At 38.5% G+C, this 17,615-nt stretch overlaps 2 protein-coding genes across 3 annotated transcripts in view; both read left to right on the top strand.

The window, feature by feature from the left end:
- The first annotated feature begins 1,475 nt into the window (after positions 1 to 1,475).
- Positions 1,476 to 9,940, top strand: LOC135679023 (peptidyl-prolyl cis-trans isomerase CYP20-1-like). Of its 2 annotated transcripts, none has more exons than XM_065192373.1 (7): positions 1,476 to 1,633; positions 2,180 to 2,258; positions 3,386 to 3,433; positions 3,604 to 3,627; positions 9,170 to 9,352; positions 9,434 to 9,509; positions 9,591 to 9,940. In XM_065192373.1, exons 1-7 carry the CDS (start codon positions 1,544 to 1,546, stop codon positions 9,727 to 9,729), a joined length of 639 nt encoding a protein of 212 aa, XP_065048445.1. In that variant the 5' UTR covers positions 1,476 to 1,543; the 3' UTR covers positions 9,730 to 9,940. The 2 variants fall into 2 exon arrangements, with proteins under 2 accessions (XP_065048445.1, XP_065048444.1); XM_065192372.1 differs by having other exon boundaries at positions 1,496 to 1,645.
- Positions 9,941 to 10,079: 139 nt separating this feature from the next.
- Positions 10,080 to 17,615, top strand: part of LOC135679022 (probable protein phosphatase 2C 44) — an 8,975-nt gene continuing 1,439 nt past the window's right edge. Inside the window, exons 1-2 of the mRNA XM_065192370.1 lie at positions 10,080 to 10,503; positions 17,110 to 17,358. Coding sequence (XP_065048442.1) covers positions 10,471 to 10,503; positions 17,110 to 17,358 — 282 coding nt within the window. The 5' untranslated portion in view covers positions 10,080 to 10,470. The remainder of the gene's footprint in view (positions 10,504 to 17,109; positions 17,359 to 17,615) is intronic.

Below are 17,615 nucleotides of genomic sequence, written 5' to 3'. Positions count from 1 at the left end.
CTAAAAGCTAAGAGCAAATAATCAACGAAGATTAGGAGTGAAATTTTTATCATCCTAGTTATATTTCTAAAGGTCAAATAATATAAGAGATAAAATAATTTGTTGGACAAGAATAAAAAGATAAGATGATAGAGGGTTATCTTGTTTGACCCTCCTCCTGCCTCCCATCAACTAAGCTAACTATTAATTGTTAATTAGGCAAAAGAATATAGGAGAGAGACAGAGACCATAATCCAATAATAAATTTAAAAGGAAGGTTCAATTTATGAAGGGTATTGTTGATGGTAGTGCAAGATATTGAGTTAAAGATTTTTTCTAAATTAAGTTTAACAAGGACAAGAGAGTGTTTGTATTTGGAGTTGCTCGTGGAGTGAGCCAACTTAGTGGCAATGAATATATTATCATGTATAGTTTTATCTTTTTATGAAGATAGATTATTCATGATTCATAAGGAGGCTATATTAGATTTTAATCTATTGGCTTGATTCTCGACTAAAATTTTATAAAGGATATTATAAGAAATAATAAGACAAATGTTCTTAATAAAAAAAAGATTGAATCTCTTGGGGATGAACGAACATCAGTCAGGTAGAAATAATAACAGTGGAGTAAAAGTTTAAGAATATCCCAGAAGTCGACATAGAATTATTTCACATTAAAACAGTTTGTGTTGGGCTTTTATCTCGTAAAGCTGATAATTGTCTTGATCTCACTCAGAAAGAAAGAATGGAGGGAAGACAAAGTTTGGATGAAGTGGAAAGGTTGGTCCACAAGTTATTGCACCAATCAGCAAAATGAGCTAAAAATATTAGGAGTATCACTGAGTTCATGATCATCCTGAGTTTTGATATATGAATCAGTGACATTTTTATCTCTTATTATTATTATGTTTCATTCAATTTTGGCATGGTCGACCATTTAAGCTGAAGTTGTTTGTTGAGGGTAACAATCTAATTGTAATTGTAGTCGAGCATAAGGTCAATGTTACTATACTTATTTGATTTGACCTGATTTGATTGCTGAGTCTATCGAGAGAAGGATAAAAGTTCGATTGGTAGAATCCACCATCCAAGTCAAAGGATAAAAAAGTTCCTAACAAAGTCAACGAACGCTTCATTTTTTAAGATTCTATCTTGATATTAAGGTTATTAAGGTTGGCGCGTCTTCTCCTTCTCCTTGGAATGTGATCGATTTTAATGACAAAGGAGGAGTGGTCTCATGCTATTATGCACAATAGATGAGAGACACTACTGAGGTTATTTATACAAGACTTTGTCTGAACGCACAGAAACTATCTTTATCCAAACCAATTGATCCATAAAATGAAATAATTTCTGAAAAAAAGGCATCGATAAAACTATTACGAAAAATAAAATTACTGACTCGACGTGGCCATGTTACGTGACATGAGTCCGCCTAAAGAGCGTGCATTTGATCACGTGCATTGCACGTGACAATTTTCCCTTCCTCTACTGTTATTTTATTTTAGGGTTTGCTATATTGCTTGAGGCCGACCAGTTCTGACATCGCCGACGTGAGAGAGATGCCGACGATGGCTTCGAAGCAGCGGTCGGCGGCAGCGACGTGGCTGCGGTGGTTCATCCTCTTCATCGGCGCCGTCGTCCTCGTGCAGGTTCTTATATATGTACATCCATCCATTCGATGCGCCTTCATCCGTCGCCTTCCCTCTCTATGTTTTCAGATTTTTCTTGAATCAATTCTTGGATTTTTCGCCTGGATGATCGGATTAACCGAAAAGAAACCATCTATTCGTTGATTTCTACGGAAAGCCCCTCGTTCGTCTCACAACCTTGTTATTGCCTGTTTTCGATGGAACGAGATCAAGTGTCCATGAGCTGTTCTTTTCGATTTTCTACTGCTTTCTCTTATTGATCTGTTTGATAGTTTGTTGTTTGCTTGCGTATCCACAAAGAAAGGAACCTCATGGTTTCCTCTTTTTCTTCTCTTAAGGCTCGTTTGCTTGCCTTGCATAGTATTTATTTGGGATTTTTCCCACTTAATTGGCCTTGTGTTACACTTTTTCCGACTTACGTGCTATTTGGGAGCATATGCGTAGAGTAGATAATTTTGAGTTGGATACCCTTAGTGTAGATTGTAATGAGCGCTTGTGGGAGGTCCTCCGTTGAGTTCTCATTCGCTATTCAATTATTTGTTTCAGGCTAAAGCATCTAAAGATAGCCTAAAGGAAGTAACACACAAGGTCTACTTCGATATCGAGATTGGTGGAAAACCCGCTGGTATGCATTTGACAGTTCATGCCCTATGAATCCCCGCAGTGTATTACTATTCACCATGATTATAGACAAAATTGAACCACTGTTGTTTCTGAGCTGATAATATTTGATTAAATAAAGCTTTCTTTTGTTATCTGGATGAATATAATTACTTTTCCAAGGGCTATGTTGGTCCACCTTGCACCTATGTTTATGGCATGGCCATGTGTTCTTATTTGCATATTGCATGTGGTACTTTGTAGTAGCTTCAGACTGCTTCAAACTAAGTAAACGAAAGCTTTAGCTTTTTCCTGCTTCTTTCTGTTTATTCAGATTTCTTTTCTGGAAACCTGAAGGCAGCCCCTGGACATAGACATCATATATTTGTAGCTTGGCAAAAAAGATTAAGAATATTTGCGGAGCATTTATTACTAGTCAATAAAATTGCAGGTTGATCTGTCTTCATTGGGTATAAGATGACCTATTATCAGGAAGATGCACCAGTCTAATGCATTTCTTAATGCATAATGTGCCAAAGCATGATATACGTGAAAAACTAACCTTTAGCAATTGTCTTTTTTTTTTCCAGAAATGTGCTTGCTGGATTTGTTCTGAATGACAAGTTATTCGGCTAGGATAATTAGAATTTAGGAAATTTAGCCTTTAGCATAAGGAGAAGGTTTATTTCCACATAGAATGCTTATGCAATTTCTCTGAAATGGAGCTTTTGTATGTGGGCAGGAACTGTTTTGATGTTATCTTGAATGTTCTAGGTTATACTTACAAGTCTCACTTAGGTGTTGGAGGGTCATGGACTTATAAGAACTAGCAAGTCTTTTATCCCCATAGTGCCTTTTAGGATCCATCTTGGAAGGACAAAATCATACAGGCCATAACACAAAGTGCATAATATCTTGTGAACCTGTGTGCTGGTCACTGTGTTCAGATTGATGGCAAACATGTGCTTTATCAGTGGTCGAGATGCCGAGTTCAGAAACCTCATGCTTCAATTGGAAAACGTGTACATTTCAATTGGAAAACACATGCTTCAAACTTGTTTTCTTTTGTTGTTATCTTGCTGCGAGATTTGACTATGAATTGTAAAGTATTACTACTGATAGTAATTTTTATGTGATATTTAATTCCGCCAGGTCGCATTGTTATGGGTCTTTTCGGGAAAACTGTGCCTAAGACAGCTGGTATGCATCTGTTAAATGTTAATTTTATTGGATTATTGTTTTGTTATGTTCATTTATCTTTCTTGTACTCTTTTTACCTTCTATCTACTATTATGTCTGTGATCTTGATATGAAATTATGTCACCTAACTTGTTTATTTCTGTATTTTTTTGGTTCTGCTGTTTCTACAGAAAACTTTCGAGCTCTATGCACAGGTATGCTTGCACTTTGTTTGTCATGCTTAAGCTTTTCTCAATTGTTTTTATTGCTTACTTGTGGACTATTTTTTTAAACAAGGCAGTTTAAGTTAAGTTGTCTGAATATCCTTGTTTTTTAATATTCTCTGATAATTTTTTGTTGAAAACAAAGAAACTTCTCTTCGTATTTGCCACCAAATATGAATGATAGGCTGTATTGTCATGGACTTAGCTAGTTTTGCCTAAGTCGTGCGACATACTTGCGTGTCCGTCTGCAAAGGTCAGCCTCCTCGAAACCTTCCATGGTCCCTTAGGACCTACAAAAGAGAAAACAGGTTAGAGAAAGTGTCTCTCTCGGGATCCATAAGCAAATATTTCAGAAAACATTTTATAGCCAATGCAAATTACAAACAGACTTTACAAGCTTTAAACGGTTGCACAACAAAGGGTCAAAATGGTCCACTACAAATCGAATATCTCTCATAAGTGTTCACATGACACAACCTTTATTTACAAGCTTAAGACGACCACCAAACCCAACTAAAATGGTGCTATTAAGCCTTAAACCGTCCCTTTACTTGCTGTGCAAAGTATGAACAAACAAAAGACACAAATATACATAAGCATTACATCAAACATCCTATTTAGAATTTTGTCTGTGACATTCTCCCCCACTTATTCCTTTGATGTCCTCGTCGAAGCCTTTGTCAAAACTACAACTCCTCGCCTTTGTTGAGTCTTCAATTTTCTACTCTAACTGCAATGCGCCTCTTGGCTCTCAATTGCTCTCCGTTGCTGTTGTTGAGTAGTCGAACTTTTGATCCGCCATGCTGCTTTAACTCGCCAATGACTTTGTCTTTAGTGTGGGGTTAGCTGAGTTGTGTTGATTCCTATTAGTTTCTGCGGATCCTTCAAATGAAGGAAAAGGTTATCCTTACTATGCGCTAGTCTTTCAAATGTCTCATGCTGCTTGAACTGGGTGGATGCTTTTTGGAGCTTTAACGAGCATCACCTCACAAACTTTTGAAGTTTGGAGTCCTTCCTCTACAAAATTTGTCCATCGACTCTTCTTTCACTTAGTTGTCACTTCCAAGTAGATTCGCATCACTTCTGCTTTTGATTGACATTCTATTGCGAAATGAAACGAAGAATCTACTCTCAGTAGCACTAATCACTATCGGTGAGGATTTGACAACTATTGTCTTCTATTATCTTCGAAGGGTCTTTGAACTTATGCAGAGCTCCTTTGCTGGATAGAAAAGAGAATTGGGGTACTCGGTTTCGCTCATTCTCTTAAGGGTTGAGAAAGCGAAGGTTATTTAACTTTGGTTACCTCCTCGAAGGTTGTACTCCATTTATCGAGCTTGTTACTAGCATCCGCCTACTTTTTGCTCATATTTCTGAAGTACTTGAAGTGTTTGCACTCCTTGTATTGAGTTAGTTACTGTGATTCACATTTTTAATGCCATTGATCATTTGGAATGTAGGAAGTTTTCACCCCAACTTGGAGTAAGTTTTTAATAGTTTTGGTCGCCCCTGGGATTGTACCGTCTTCTGTATCAACCCTGCTGCTTACTCTATTGAGTAGCAAAGGTACAACACCGTGTACTGCCTATTTCGTTCCTTGGTCGTGCACTTTTGCACGATCTAAAATCCTTCACTTTCGATTATCTTGATAAGAAGCTCGTTGACATCGATCTTATGAAGTTCCTTAGCCTCTGCCCTTCAATCTTGTCTCGGTACTTGGAGTTTGTCTCTGCATGCTCCACCTTCTTGGCCCCTTTCACGACCAAGCGCTCTCCTTCCATGAGAGCAAGGGATCGATGACTTCACGGAAGTCCCGCCTCTGCGGTACCATGGCATTGCCATGCCCATGGCCTTACTATCCGTCATCTCACATCTACATCAATTTTCTTCACGATCGGTAGATCTACCTTTATGGCACTCCTTCGAGTCTACAACCATTCTAAGTAATGCTTGGTTTTGGGTACCTAAGTTCCTCTGTACTCGTCGTCGCTTCCTCGTCCTTTTCGATCCCCTACTTCAAGACCTCTGTGTTCTCCAAGCAGTTCCCCTTGGTCGATGGAAAGACATACTACAACTCCCATGTATGGCCTCTGCCATCATGTTGCAGGGTTTGTACCGATTCTATTATCCTTAGCTTCCTTGGTAGCAACGTTCGCTTACTTGGCCTTGTCCTCTGACTTACCGAGCTCCCTTAAGCAAATGTGAGCTCTGGAGCAGTCCAACTCTCCAGCTACTTTGATCATACCTTTGCATGATCAAGTCCCTCTCATGGGACTCACTGGTATTTGCATTCGAACTTTTCTCTCGGTGGTACACGACCCCCATATGCTGATGACTAAGGCTTTCATCCGATGCAAAATTCGATGCACGCACGGAAGACCCACCTCTGCGGTATCATGACTGTCACTCGAATCCATAGCCCTTCTTGTCGTCGTGTTGTTCACCGAAGTGGAGCTCCTAGTAGCTCCCGATCATACCTCTGTATGATATAGTCCCTCACGAGACTAGATTCGTGTGTATCGCATTGCCACGAACTGTTCCACAACGATCCGTTGCACCATGTCACCTCTTGGTGACATTTCCATTGCATTATGATCCTTATGGGATGAACTCGGATTGTGATCCCTCCATGTGTGGCCTCTGCCAATACATCGCAAGGCCTCTTCCAACTTCGATTTTATTCGCTCATTTGGCAATCAACCTTCGTCCACCCGCTCTCCACAATGATCCGTTGCACCATGTCACCTCTTGGTGACATTTCCATTGCATTATGATCCTTATGGGATGAACTCGGATTGTGATCCCTCCATGTGTGGCCTTTGCCAATACATCGCAAGGCCTCTTCCACCTTCGATTTTATTCGCTCATTTGGCAATCAACCTTCGTCCACCCGCTCTTGGGTCACACTCAGATGAAACACGGCTCTGGGACAGTCTGTCGCCTAGTAGCTCCTAAAGTCCATCGACTTCGCTGAAATTGGTGTACCATTGTCTGGATCCTGGGCCTCTGCCCCTATTAGCACAATCTCCGTCGTGCACCGCTTCCTTTATGGCAAGTTGAATGGTAGCACTGTGGCATATTCTTCAAGAGTACCCGTCTCCACGTCCTTTTGCCTCGTGCCAAGGCTTTTTGAACCCAACTTTGCCTCCACAAGTTGAGTCGTCTTAGTTCCTTCATCAAATGCGTCTCCGAGATAAGGTGTATGTGCTCAGAAGCTCCCTTTGTCTTTGGCACCATGCAAGATGAGTCTGCTTCATTAGAATGAAGGACCCATGGAATGACATGATCCCGCTCTTACCTTTGCAAGAGTTTATGTCCTTGACCTCTGTCCAAGGAAAGCTCTATGCCTCTGCTCCATGTTCCATTTTCTATGCTGGCTCTCTTTATGCGGCTTAGGTACGTCGTCAAGTTACACCCAAGTTGCTTCGCTCCTCGTTTTGCATTGAGTTGATGGTGGCCTCGCGTCGACCATTCCATGGGTCAGCCATCCATTGAGTCTGATCTCCATATCAACTCCAAGTGTACCTTCATTTGTGTTGCTTTGGGTCGCTCCCCCACTTGATCTCGCAATGCATCACCAATGCATTCTCTCAAGCGAGATCATGCGACAACTCATCGTCGCTCGCTTGGTCCACTGAGCTTCGTAGAGTTGTTGTTTTTGATGTACTCCTCCTCAACATGTGCGGTTCGTTGTACATGATTCTCTCTCTAGAGAGCCGGGACTTATCCCTCCTGAATATCTATCCTGTTGGAGCAACATCTCACTTCGTTTCCTTGCCTCTAAAAGTTTCGGAGATCACTATCCCCTTGGACTACTCCAACTTATTGAACAAACTATGCATTGTTCTGTCTCCTGTAAACGCACTTGCTAGATTGCGACTCCATGTCAATACAACCTCTGCTGCACTACTCAAGGCCTAGCAACATGCTGAACTCGCTGCACACTTCAGCCATCTATGGACGTATCCTTCTCATACCGAAGAGAAAGTTTCAATGCTCCATGACGTCGAGTTTCGGTCGTCTTGGGATGACCACAAACATTCCATCGTCCGCATACAAGCCCTTGCATGAGTACCGAATTATTTGAGTTAACAATTTCCTTCACCTCTGTGAGCTTTGCATAACTTTTTCGGTCGCTGAGCAATCCATTCCACCTTGCATGGTCTTATCCTTTACCAAGCGCTTCGCTTGCCTTGAGCACCATCAAGTATGGTTGTCAACGTCGAGCCGTAGCTCGAACTCAGCCATCCCAACTTTGTGCGCTACGTATTCTTCCAAGCTTGTTTGTTCTCGTGATGCCTCTTGCGCGAAGGATTGATCATTCCTCTGAATGTCAATCTCAAATGCCTGCTCCTTTGAGCGAATCATTTTCTCTACATCTTTATGCTCGTTTTCTCCCAAACGGTCGCGCGTGCTGGCTGCTCTCAATGCAGCCTCGCTAGGTCCCCTATGTTTGCATGCCAAGTGTTTTTATGAGTGCTTGTCCCGCTCTGATATCATCTGTCACGGACTTAGTTGGTTTTGCTTAAGTCGTGCAACACCCTTGCGTGTCCGTCCGCAAAGGTCAGCCTCCCTGAAACCTTCCATGGTCCCTTAGGACCTACAAAAGAGAAAACGGGTTAGAAAAAGTGTCTCACTTGGGATCCATAAACAAATATTTCAGAAAACACTTCATAGCCAATACAAATTACAAAAAGACTTTACAAGTTCTGAACGGTTGCACAACAAAGGGTCAAAATGGTTTTCACTACAGACCGAATATCTCTCACAAGTGTTCACATGACACAACCTTTATTTACAAGCTTAAGACGGTCGCCAAACCTAACTAAAATGAGGTTGTTAAGCCTTTGACTGTCCCTTTACATGTTGTGCAAAGTATGAACAAACCAAAAGACACGGACATACATAAGCATTGCATAAAACATCCTGTTTAGAATTTTGTCCGTGACAGCATGACTAACCTACAACCAGCTGTTTTTAGGAACCTCACTGGTGGAAAGATTCGAGTAAACCATGCAAGCACAACCATTCCTTGTAGAAAAAATGGAACAATTTATTACCCTTTTAGGTATCACAGGCATTGCTCTAAGTTCAAAAATAGTCCAAGAGACATGAGAAGAAACAGGGACCATTGTTAGGAGTGTTCTTTTCCATCCAAACTCTGGCACTCCTAAAATGCACCAAATGGACTAATGAATGTACATAAAAGCTCATGATCTTGAAAGAGAATTGCATTTCTATACGGAAAGGGGAAATATAAGAACAACTTTTGTTATTCACGGGAAGGGATGTCCTGCATCCCTTATCATGTTACAAAACAAAAATGCAGGTTTTTTGAATCAAGAAGCTCCACATTTAATCTTGCTCGACAGGTCCTGGTACTAGATAAACATTATCCTAGCAAGTGCCTATAGAAGTACAATAAATAGTTTAATCTGTACTTTAATTGAACTATAAATATTGTGATGTGAAAGATAAGTTACTGCCAAAGATTTCTTATATCATCTCATGTCTGTTATATGCACTACTATAGGTGAGAAAGGTATAGGCAAAAGCGGGAAAACTCTTCACTACAAGGGGAGTGCATTTCACAGAATCATACCCAGCTTTATGATTCAAGGAGGTGACTTTACACTTGGAGATGGGAGGGGTGGAGAATCAATCTATGGATCAAAATTTGCTGATGAGAACTTCAAGCTCAAGCACACAGGACCAGGTAAGATGGCAACTATAAATTCCTTTTTCTTGGGTCCATTTGCCAAAAACTTGACCCTGTTATGTTCGTCTATGTGTGTAGGACTTCTGTCGATGGCAAATGCTGGCCCTGATACCAATGGATCTCAGTTTTTCCTCACCACTGTAACGACTAGCTGGTATTTGTCACACACCCTAGGTCTCATCCTCTTCTAAGATGTTAGTAATTGCTGAATTTTTTGCTTCATTTTTCTCCGTAGGTTGGACGGTAAGCATGTTGTCTTTGGGAAAGTCCTATCCGGCATGGATGTGGTGTACAAGATCGAAGCAGAAGGGAGGCAGAACGGTTCACCTAAAAGCAAAGTTGTAATCGCCGACAGCGGTGAACTGCCTCTGTGACACAACTTCGCACTTCCGCTAATATCCCTATCTACTTGGCGTGCAGCTTCTGATTGATAAGTCTGTTATTGTTCTCGACATTCTGCTTGGACATTACTAGAATTGATTATTACAATGTGCTAAGTTGTGGTTTTCTACAATTTTCATTTTGACTGATCTACTGAATCATATCTCGCCGTCAAATCAATGTGAATCTTTTGATTTTCATTTAGGTCTATGTTGGAATTCTTGGGTGCTAGCAATTATATACATTGGGGTTGTCTGATTTGGTCAAATTTGTAGTCCTTTAATTAAAAGTCGATACCTATATAAGGTTAAATAAACACATGATAGGTGAGATTTTTGCAAAAACAACCACAATAGTCTGATAAATTACCGAGGAGAAGGTTAAACTTTTTTACATTTAGGTCCCTTATGCGAAGTGCGCGGGAAGTCAAAGAGGAGGAAACTTCCAGGAAGATGCGATGATAACCATACGAATAGGATTACGACTCCATGTAGAAGAAGAGGAGGAAGCAGGTAAACGCGAGACCGCCCACCATTTGTCGTTGTCATTGTCGTTGCATTATTCATCGACTACAAAACGAAGTCAAGCGGACTGATGGGTTTGGAAGATTTGCCCTGTTCTTTTTCTTCTTCTTCGCCTAATCCGACGATTCCTTTCGGGATTCCTTTCGCTGCCGATAACATCACTTCCATTAGATTCCTGTTTGATCGGATGCACCTCTCAGTTCCGGCGCCATGAAGAAGTCCGAGTTCTTTAACATCATCAAGGTCCTCTCTCTCTCTCTCTCTCTCTCTCTCTCCCCCTCCTCCCCCCCCCCTCTTTGTTCGTTGTATCAGTTCTCGACCAAAGCAGATGTGGGTGTTTGTTTCTGGTTTTGATGAAATAGGAAGGGATTTAGGGTTGTGGTTGTTACATCTAGGAGGCGTTTTGGTCGTGGAAGCCGATGGATCAGAGCTCTTTTCAATCAACATGTAACTCAGGCAAATAGGAAGTTGCTTTAACCCGTAATTGGACGCAGTAACCACGAGAATCGTAGTCATTTAATAACAGTTGGATGGTTAATAGGAAACCACTACAATCCTTTGTATTACTTGATACAAAATGTTCCTTATTGTTAAGAATTATAGTAATTTGTTCTACAAAAGTGTTGCTTGTGAATCTAAGCATTATTGCTATCATTTGGTGTCATAAAGCTGGTGTTGAAGTTCATATTTCCCGATAGTTTTCTTCTTTATATGTTCTAGGAGCAGAAATTTCCATGCTAAATCTCTTGACTATATTCTTTTTTTTTGCATGCGTGTTATCCAATTGATTGAAAATCTGGGTAGTCAAGGAGAAGTTGTGTATCTTGATTAGTTTCTGGGTTTTAGGTTTACTTGTCTCTTCATTACTTGGATGTCACTGATTTTTCAGTTTCTATCTACTTATACACGTAGGATTTATTATGTTGTCCAACGTCATGGATGATTGCATTTGAAGCACAAATTAATGTATAAAAACTGGAAGTTTAGCATAAAGGCTCAGATTAACTAATAATTCAAAACTCCTGTGAGTACAAACTTGCAAGGTAACAGCCTATGAATTTCTTTACCAGATAATTAAAGTGCAACAGTGGTTTCCCCCTATATAAATGTATATATATATATACATATGTATACATATGTATACATATATATATGTATACATATGTATACATATATATATATGTATACATATGTATACATATATATATATGTAGACATATGTATACATATATATATGTATACAAATATGTATAAATATATATATATATATATTTATATATATATATGTATATGTATATGTATACATATATGTATACATATATATATACATACATATGTATACATATATATATGTATACATATGAATACATATATATACATACATATATATGTATATATATTTGTATACATATGTATACATATATATATACATATATATATGTATATATATATATGTATACATATATATATGTATACATATATATGTATCCATATATATGTGTATACATATAATATACATACATAAATATGTATACATATGTATACATATATAAACATACATATATATGTATACATATGTATGTTGAATCTCGTATTTTGATGATGAAACTACTTGATATATGTTTATGATTTAATCTGCGTTTTGAGTGACGCAGGATGCTTCGATCAGGATGAGACAATTAAAGCAGGAAAATCATGTTGTGCCGAAGGAACATGTCAGAAGATTGGACGTCGGGCCGGTGGATCGGTCGACGTATCGACAGAAGGCTTCGGGCCGTGGACTCAGGCATCGGGCCAAGAAGAGCGGGTATTGTGCCAAGGATATCGGAGTTGCGGACTCAACTGGCCGATTGGGCAATAGGCTGCAGAAGAGGACGATGCGCCGAAGAATCGGACGAAGCGTCGAGGGACCAATGACATGTCGGACAACTTGGTTAATTGCTTAGGATTAATTGTCTCGATCGAAGTTTTGTTTTAGTGTGCAGGATTAACTACGATGAGAGTAAGACAAGCAGCAGGTGTTGCGCCGGAGTCAAGATCATGATCACGTTGGGAGTTCGAGAGTTCGACGGAAGTTCGGACGGTCGTCGGAGGTTCAGCGAGAACAGATCCGAGAAGTCCAGAAGCTTGCCAAGCGAAGCTCGTCGGAACTCGCCAAGTGGATCGTCGCAAAGTCCAGGAGTATGCCGGATGTCCGCAGAAGGATCACCGAGGGTTTATCGGATGATCGACGGAAGTTCGCCGGAAACTCGCCGGAAGAAGCGATTGACGCATCGGAGCATAGCTACAGAAGTTGTCTTAGAGTTAATCGTAGTTAGCACGATGATTAAGCTTGAAAATGGGAGGTGATCCCATTAGCTTAATCTTGGGGCAATTGGGCCCCTGAAAAGATTCAAATTGGGCCGAATGGAGCGAACCATTCGGACCCTGATTGCACCAGGCGGTGCAACCGCCCCAGCCAGGCGGTGCAACCGCCCAGAGCTCAGTCTTCGAGCTAGACTGGGCGGTGCAACCGCCCCAGCCAAGAGGTGCAACCGCCCAGGGCTCAGTCTCCAAGCGAGACTGGGCGGTGCAACCTCCTCTGTCAAGAGGTAGCACCGCCAGAGCTCAAGTTTCGAGCTCTGCCAAGCGGAGCAACCACCGAGCTCAGACTTCGAGCTCTGCCAGGCGGTGCAACCACCGAGCTCAGTCTTCGAGCTCTGCCAGGCAGTGCAACCACCGAGCTCAGTCTTCGAGCTCTGGCAGAGAGGTGCATCAGCCTGAGCTCAGTTTCGAGCTCTGCCAGGTGATGCAACCACCGAGCTCAGACTTCGAGCTCTGCCAGGCGGTGCAACCACCGAGCTCAGTCTTCGAGCTCTACCAGGCGGTGCAACCATCGAGCTCAGTCTTCGAGCTCTGGCAGGTGCAATCGCCTGAGCTCAGTCTTCGAGCTCTGCCAGGCGGTGCCACCTCTCCAGTCAAGAGGTGCAACCGCCTGATCCCGAAATTCCGGGATTTGATCATTTTGAGCTCCAAATTTGAATTGGGTTGGGGCCTATAAATACCCCACCCATTCAACACTGAAAGGATACAGATCCACACCGAATTCTTGATCTTTTCAGTGATTCTAAGAGCTCAAATTTGTGTAAAGTCCTAAAGTTCTCCTCCTTCTGTTCTTCAAGTCTTGAGTTGTAAAGAGAGGAGAGAAAGGATCTGTAAAGGTTGTCTCCTGAGCCTGTCAAAAGGAGAGAAACTGTAAAAGGGCAGTTAGCCTTCGCCCATTGAAGGAAGGCAGCTAGTTGACGTCGGTGACCTCGTCGGAGGAGGAAGCCAAAAGTGGAGTAGGTCAAGACTGATCGAACCACTCTAAATCTCTGGTTTGCTTTTACCTTGAGCACTTTATCATTACTGCAAACCTCCTACATTGCTACTGCCCTTTGTGCCTTTACGAACGAGTTTCTAAGCTCTGATCTTTCAGAATCTGCATTCAAACGTAAATCGTGTTTTCGTACGATCTTCACACTGCAGTTTACGCTTACATTCGGATTCCATTTATAACTGCAAATTGCTTTCTACGTAAAACGCTTTTCAAGGTTCAAAACTGCTTTTAGACGCAAAACTACATTTAGACGTAAAATTGCGTTTAGACGTAAAACTGCGTTTAGACGCAAAACTGCGTTTAGACGTAAAACTGCGTTTAGACGTAAAACTGCGTTTAGACGCAAACTGTGTTTAGACGCAAACTGCGCTTAGACGCAAACTGCGCTTAGACGCAAACTGCACTGTGATTCTGCTTTTATATCGAAATCGTTTTTTATCGGACGAACGCAGCTTTCGTTTTTAAAATCGCTGTAAGATTTCCGCTGCACTAATTCACCCCCCCCCCCCCCTCTTAGTGCTCTCGATCCTAACAATGTATACATATGTAAACATACATATATATGTATATTTATACATATATATGGATACATATATATGTATAAATATATATGTTTATATATACATATATATGTATGTATATACATGTATACATATGTATATATATATATGTATGTATATATATGTATACATATGTATATATATATTTATCCATATATATATATGTATACATATACATATATATGTATACGTATATATATGTATATGTATACATATATATGTATGTATATATATATGTATATATATATATATATATATATATATATGTATATATACATATATATATGTATATATACATATATATATGTATACATGTATACGTATGTATATATATATATGTATATACATACATACATATATGTATATATATACATATGTTTACATGTATACACACGTATACATGTGTATACATTTATACAGATGTATACATGTGTACACATGTATACATATTTTTACATATATATATACATGTATACATATGTATATACATACATGCATATATGTATATTTATACATATGTACACATGTATACACATGTATACATGTGTATACATGTATACATATATATATATATACATGTATGTATGTATGTATATACATGTATATATATACATATGTATACATGTATACATATGTATACATTTATAAATATGTATACATATATATATATTTATATATATTTATACATATATATGTGTACATATGTATACATATATATGTATGTATACATGTATTTATACACATGTATACATATGTATATATTTGTATTTATATGTATACATATATATATATATATATGTATACATGTATACATATATATATGTATACATGTATACATATATATATGTATACATGTATACATATATATATGTATACATGTATACATATATATATGTATACATGTATACATATATATATGTATACATGTATACATATATATATGTATACATGTATATATATATATATGTATACATATATATTTATATATATACATATATATATGTGTATACATATACCTTTATATATGTATGTATACATATACATATACATATATTTAGTATCATAAAAATCACTATATATTATATGCATTAGTTGATGGTCATCATCCAAAAATAATGATGTATAATTGTTTCTTTAAAATAATATATTTAATAAATTATTGGTTTTTGCATTTTACCTCTCTAAATTCACATTAAATAAATAAATAAATAATATAAATCATTCATATATATTTAAAATAAATATTTTGATATCCCTTCAATGTTCATAAATATTTAAAATATATAATAATGATACATAATAAAGGGATAAATATGTTATTTTCGAAGGTTAAATAAGAATATGAAGAACACTCATTAGAATATAAATATGTTCAGGAAGTAAACCACATAATTATGTTCATAGAAAATTTTGGATGGTTGATGATGTCTAATTTGAATGGTTGATGATTTCTAATTTTAAAACTATGCAATAATAATGTGCATGCTCTTACCGAGGAGGTAAAAGTCAAACATGTAAGGATATGAGAGAGAGGGTGGATATGGGGGAGGGAGGACTAGTACACCTAGCTCTTCGTCACTAGTTGTTTGAGATACAAATTATCCATTTGCAATATGCTTTAGTTGGTGCACAGCAAGTAAACAATATTATATTAGGTTCCTAGTGACCAGTCTGAAATGTTTGTCATGCTTGATGATCATGTCCTGCTTATAGTTAATCATGGTAAGAAAGCTAAAGTTATCATGAAAGAAAGGAAGGTATACATGTGCTGAAGGAAGAAGAGAACATGTTGCACAATTTTAGGCTAGTCTTTGAAAGTACACTTCGTTTCTAATGTGTTTGTGGAGCTTGAATTTCCATTTGTATATGGTTGCAAATTTATTAGGAATTTTTTGTTATTTGTTTTTAAACATACTAGAGGTCATTACAAAACTTTATTTCCGAGAACCTGGCCACTGTTAATTCACAAAATTGTCATTATTTTTATTAAGAACATACTAGGTGAGTCATTACAAAACTTTGTTTGTGAGAACCTGGCAATTGTCCACTTACAAAATTATCAAATTTTTAAGAACACACGAAATAAGTCACTAGAAAACTCTTTTTTTGAGAATATGGTAGGTGTGAAGCTAAAAAATTGTAGTCATCTATCCTTATGAGTCTAAGTAGATAAAAGTTCTATGAGCACTTTGTCACTAATGATTTTTGTTGTTGTTGTATGTACCTATAAGCAGCAAACAGACTTGCATGCCACCAAATTCCAAGATATCAGTGATAGTGTACGAGACTCATGCCAATAGGGTTTGGGGAGGGTCAATGTACACATGCTTCCCTCTAAATATAAAGAGATTATTTTCGTGGCATGAACTTTAGTCTCCCAAGTCGCAAAAGAGCGACTTTACTATTGTCTCAAGGTCCAGGCCCTTCCAACATACGAGTGACAACTCATATAAAATCGAGTTTTGATAGTCTCATGCTTTAGCCTGTGGCTAGGTACCTAAGTTCCAATTCTGGTGTGCTGGAACAACATGACTTCAAAGATTTCACTTTTAATACATTGTAATATTGGTAAAGAACTAAGGCTCCTATATTCATCATTTGCTTATGTCTAGGACAAACATGTTAATTGAAGTGCACTCTATCCTTGTGCAGACTTGAATACCCACGTGGTTCTTTAGTTATCCTTGCCATTTTTCAGACTCTATTCATATGCCTTAAGCTGTTCAAAAGAAATCATTGTATCAATTTTGCCATTTTTAGCTGAATTTTTTTCTTTTTCTGTTTTGCGTGGTGATTCCATTGTTTCCTTTGTAAATCATGGAAAATCTCCGGGACTACTTTTTTTTGTTTCAAGTTCTTAATACTCTAATTCCTCGTGTAAGATGTACCGATGCTTTCTTGCCCATATTTTTATTGTCTTATTTGCTGAAGAGTGCGGCATGTCTCAAGTCATCTGCTGATACTGGGAAAGGACAGAGTAAGCTGTCGAGTACTAAAGTATCACATGGATTCCATTTGGTGAAAGGGAAATCAGGTCACGACATGGAAGACTACCATGTGGCTCAATATAGCTATGAGAACAATCATGAGCTAGGTCTATTTGCTATTTTTGATGGCCATATGGGAGATAGTGTACCGAGTTACTTGAAAGCCAACCTTTTCAACAATATACTCGAAGAGGTATTTGTACTTCCTTTTTCACCATCCATGTTCTTCTAGTTTGTAGTTTTTATCCATTAGTAGGAACATTGTCTTGGTACATTTTACAATCTGAAAAAAAAAGATATGGTGCAAGATGATCATTAATGTAGGAGTTGCAGAATGACACATTCCCCTTAGTACATTTAAAGCTAACCAAGTTCTATTTTATTTGAAGAGTATATATTTCTGTCAATTATTTTGTATGGAGTTGAGAATTTGACTTCCCATATCATATC

The sequence above is a fragment of the Musa acuminata genome, chromosome BXJ1-7, assembly GCF_036884655.1.
Source record: "Musa acuminata AAA Group cultivar baxijiao chromosome BXJ1-7, Cavendish_Baxijiao_AAA, whole genome shotgun sequence".
Lineage (NCBI taxonomy): Eukaryota > Viridiplantae > Streptophyta > Magnoliopsida > Zingiberales > Musaceae > Musa > Musa acuminata.
This window is presented reverse-complemented; position numbering and strand designations above follow the sequence as displayed.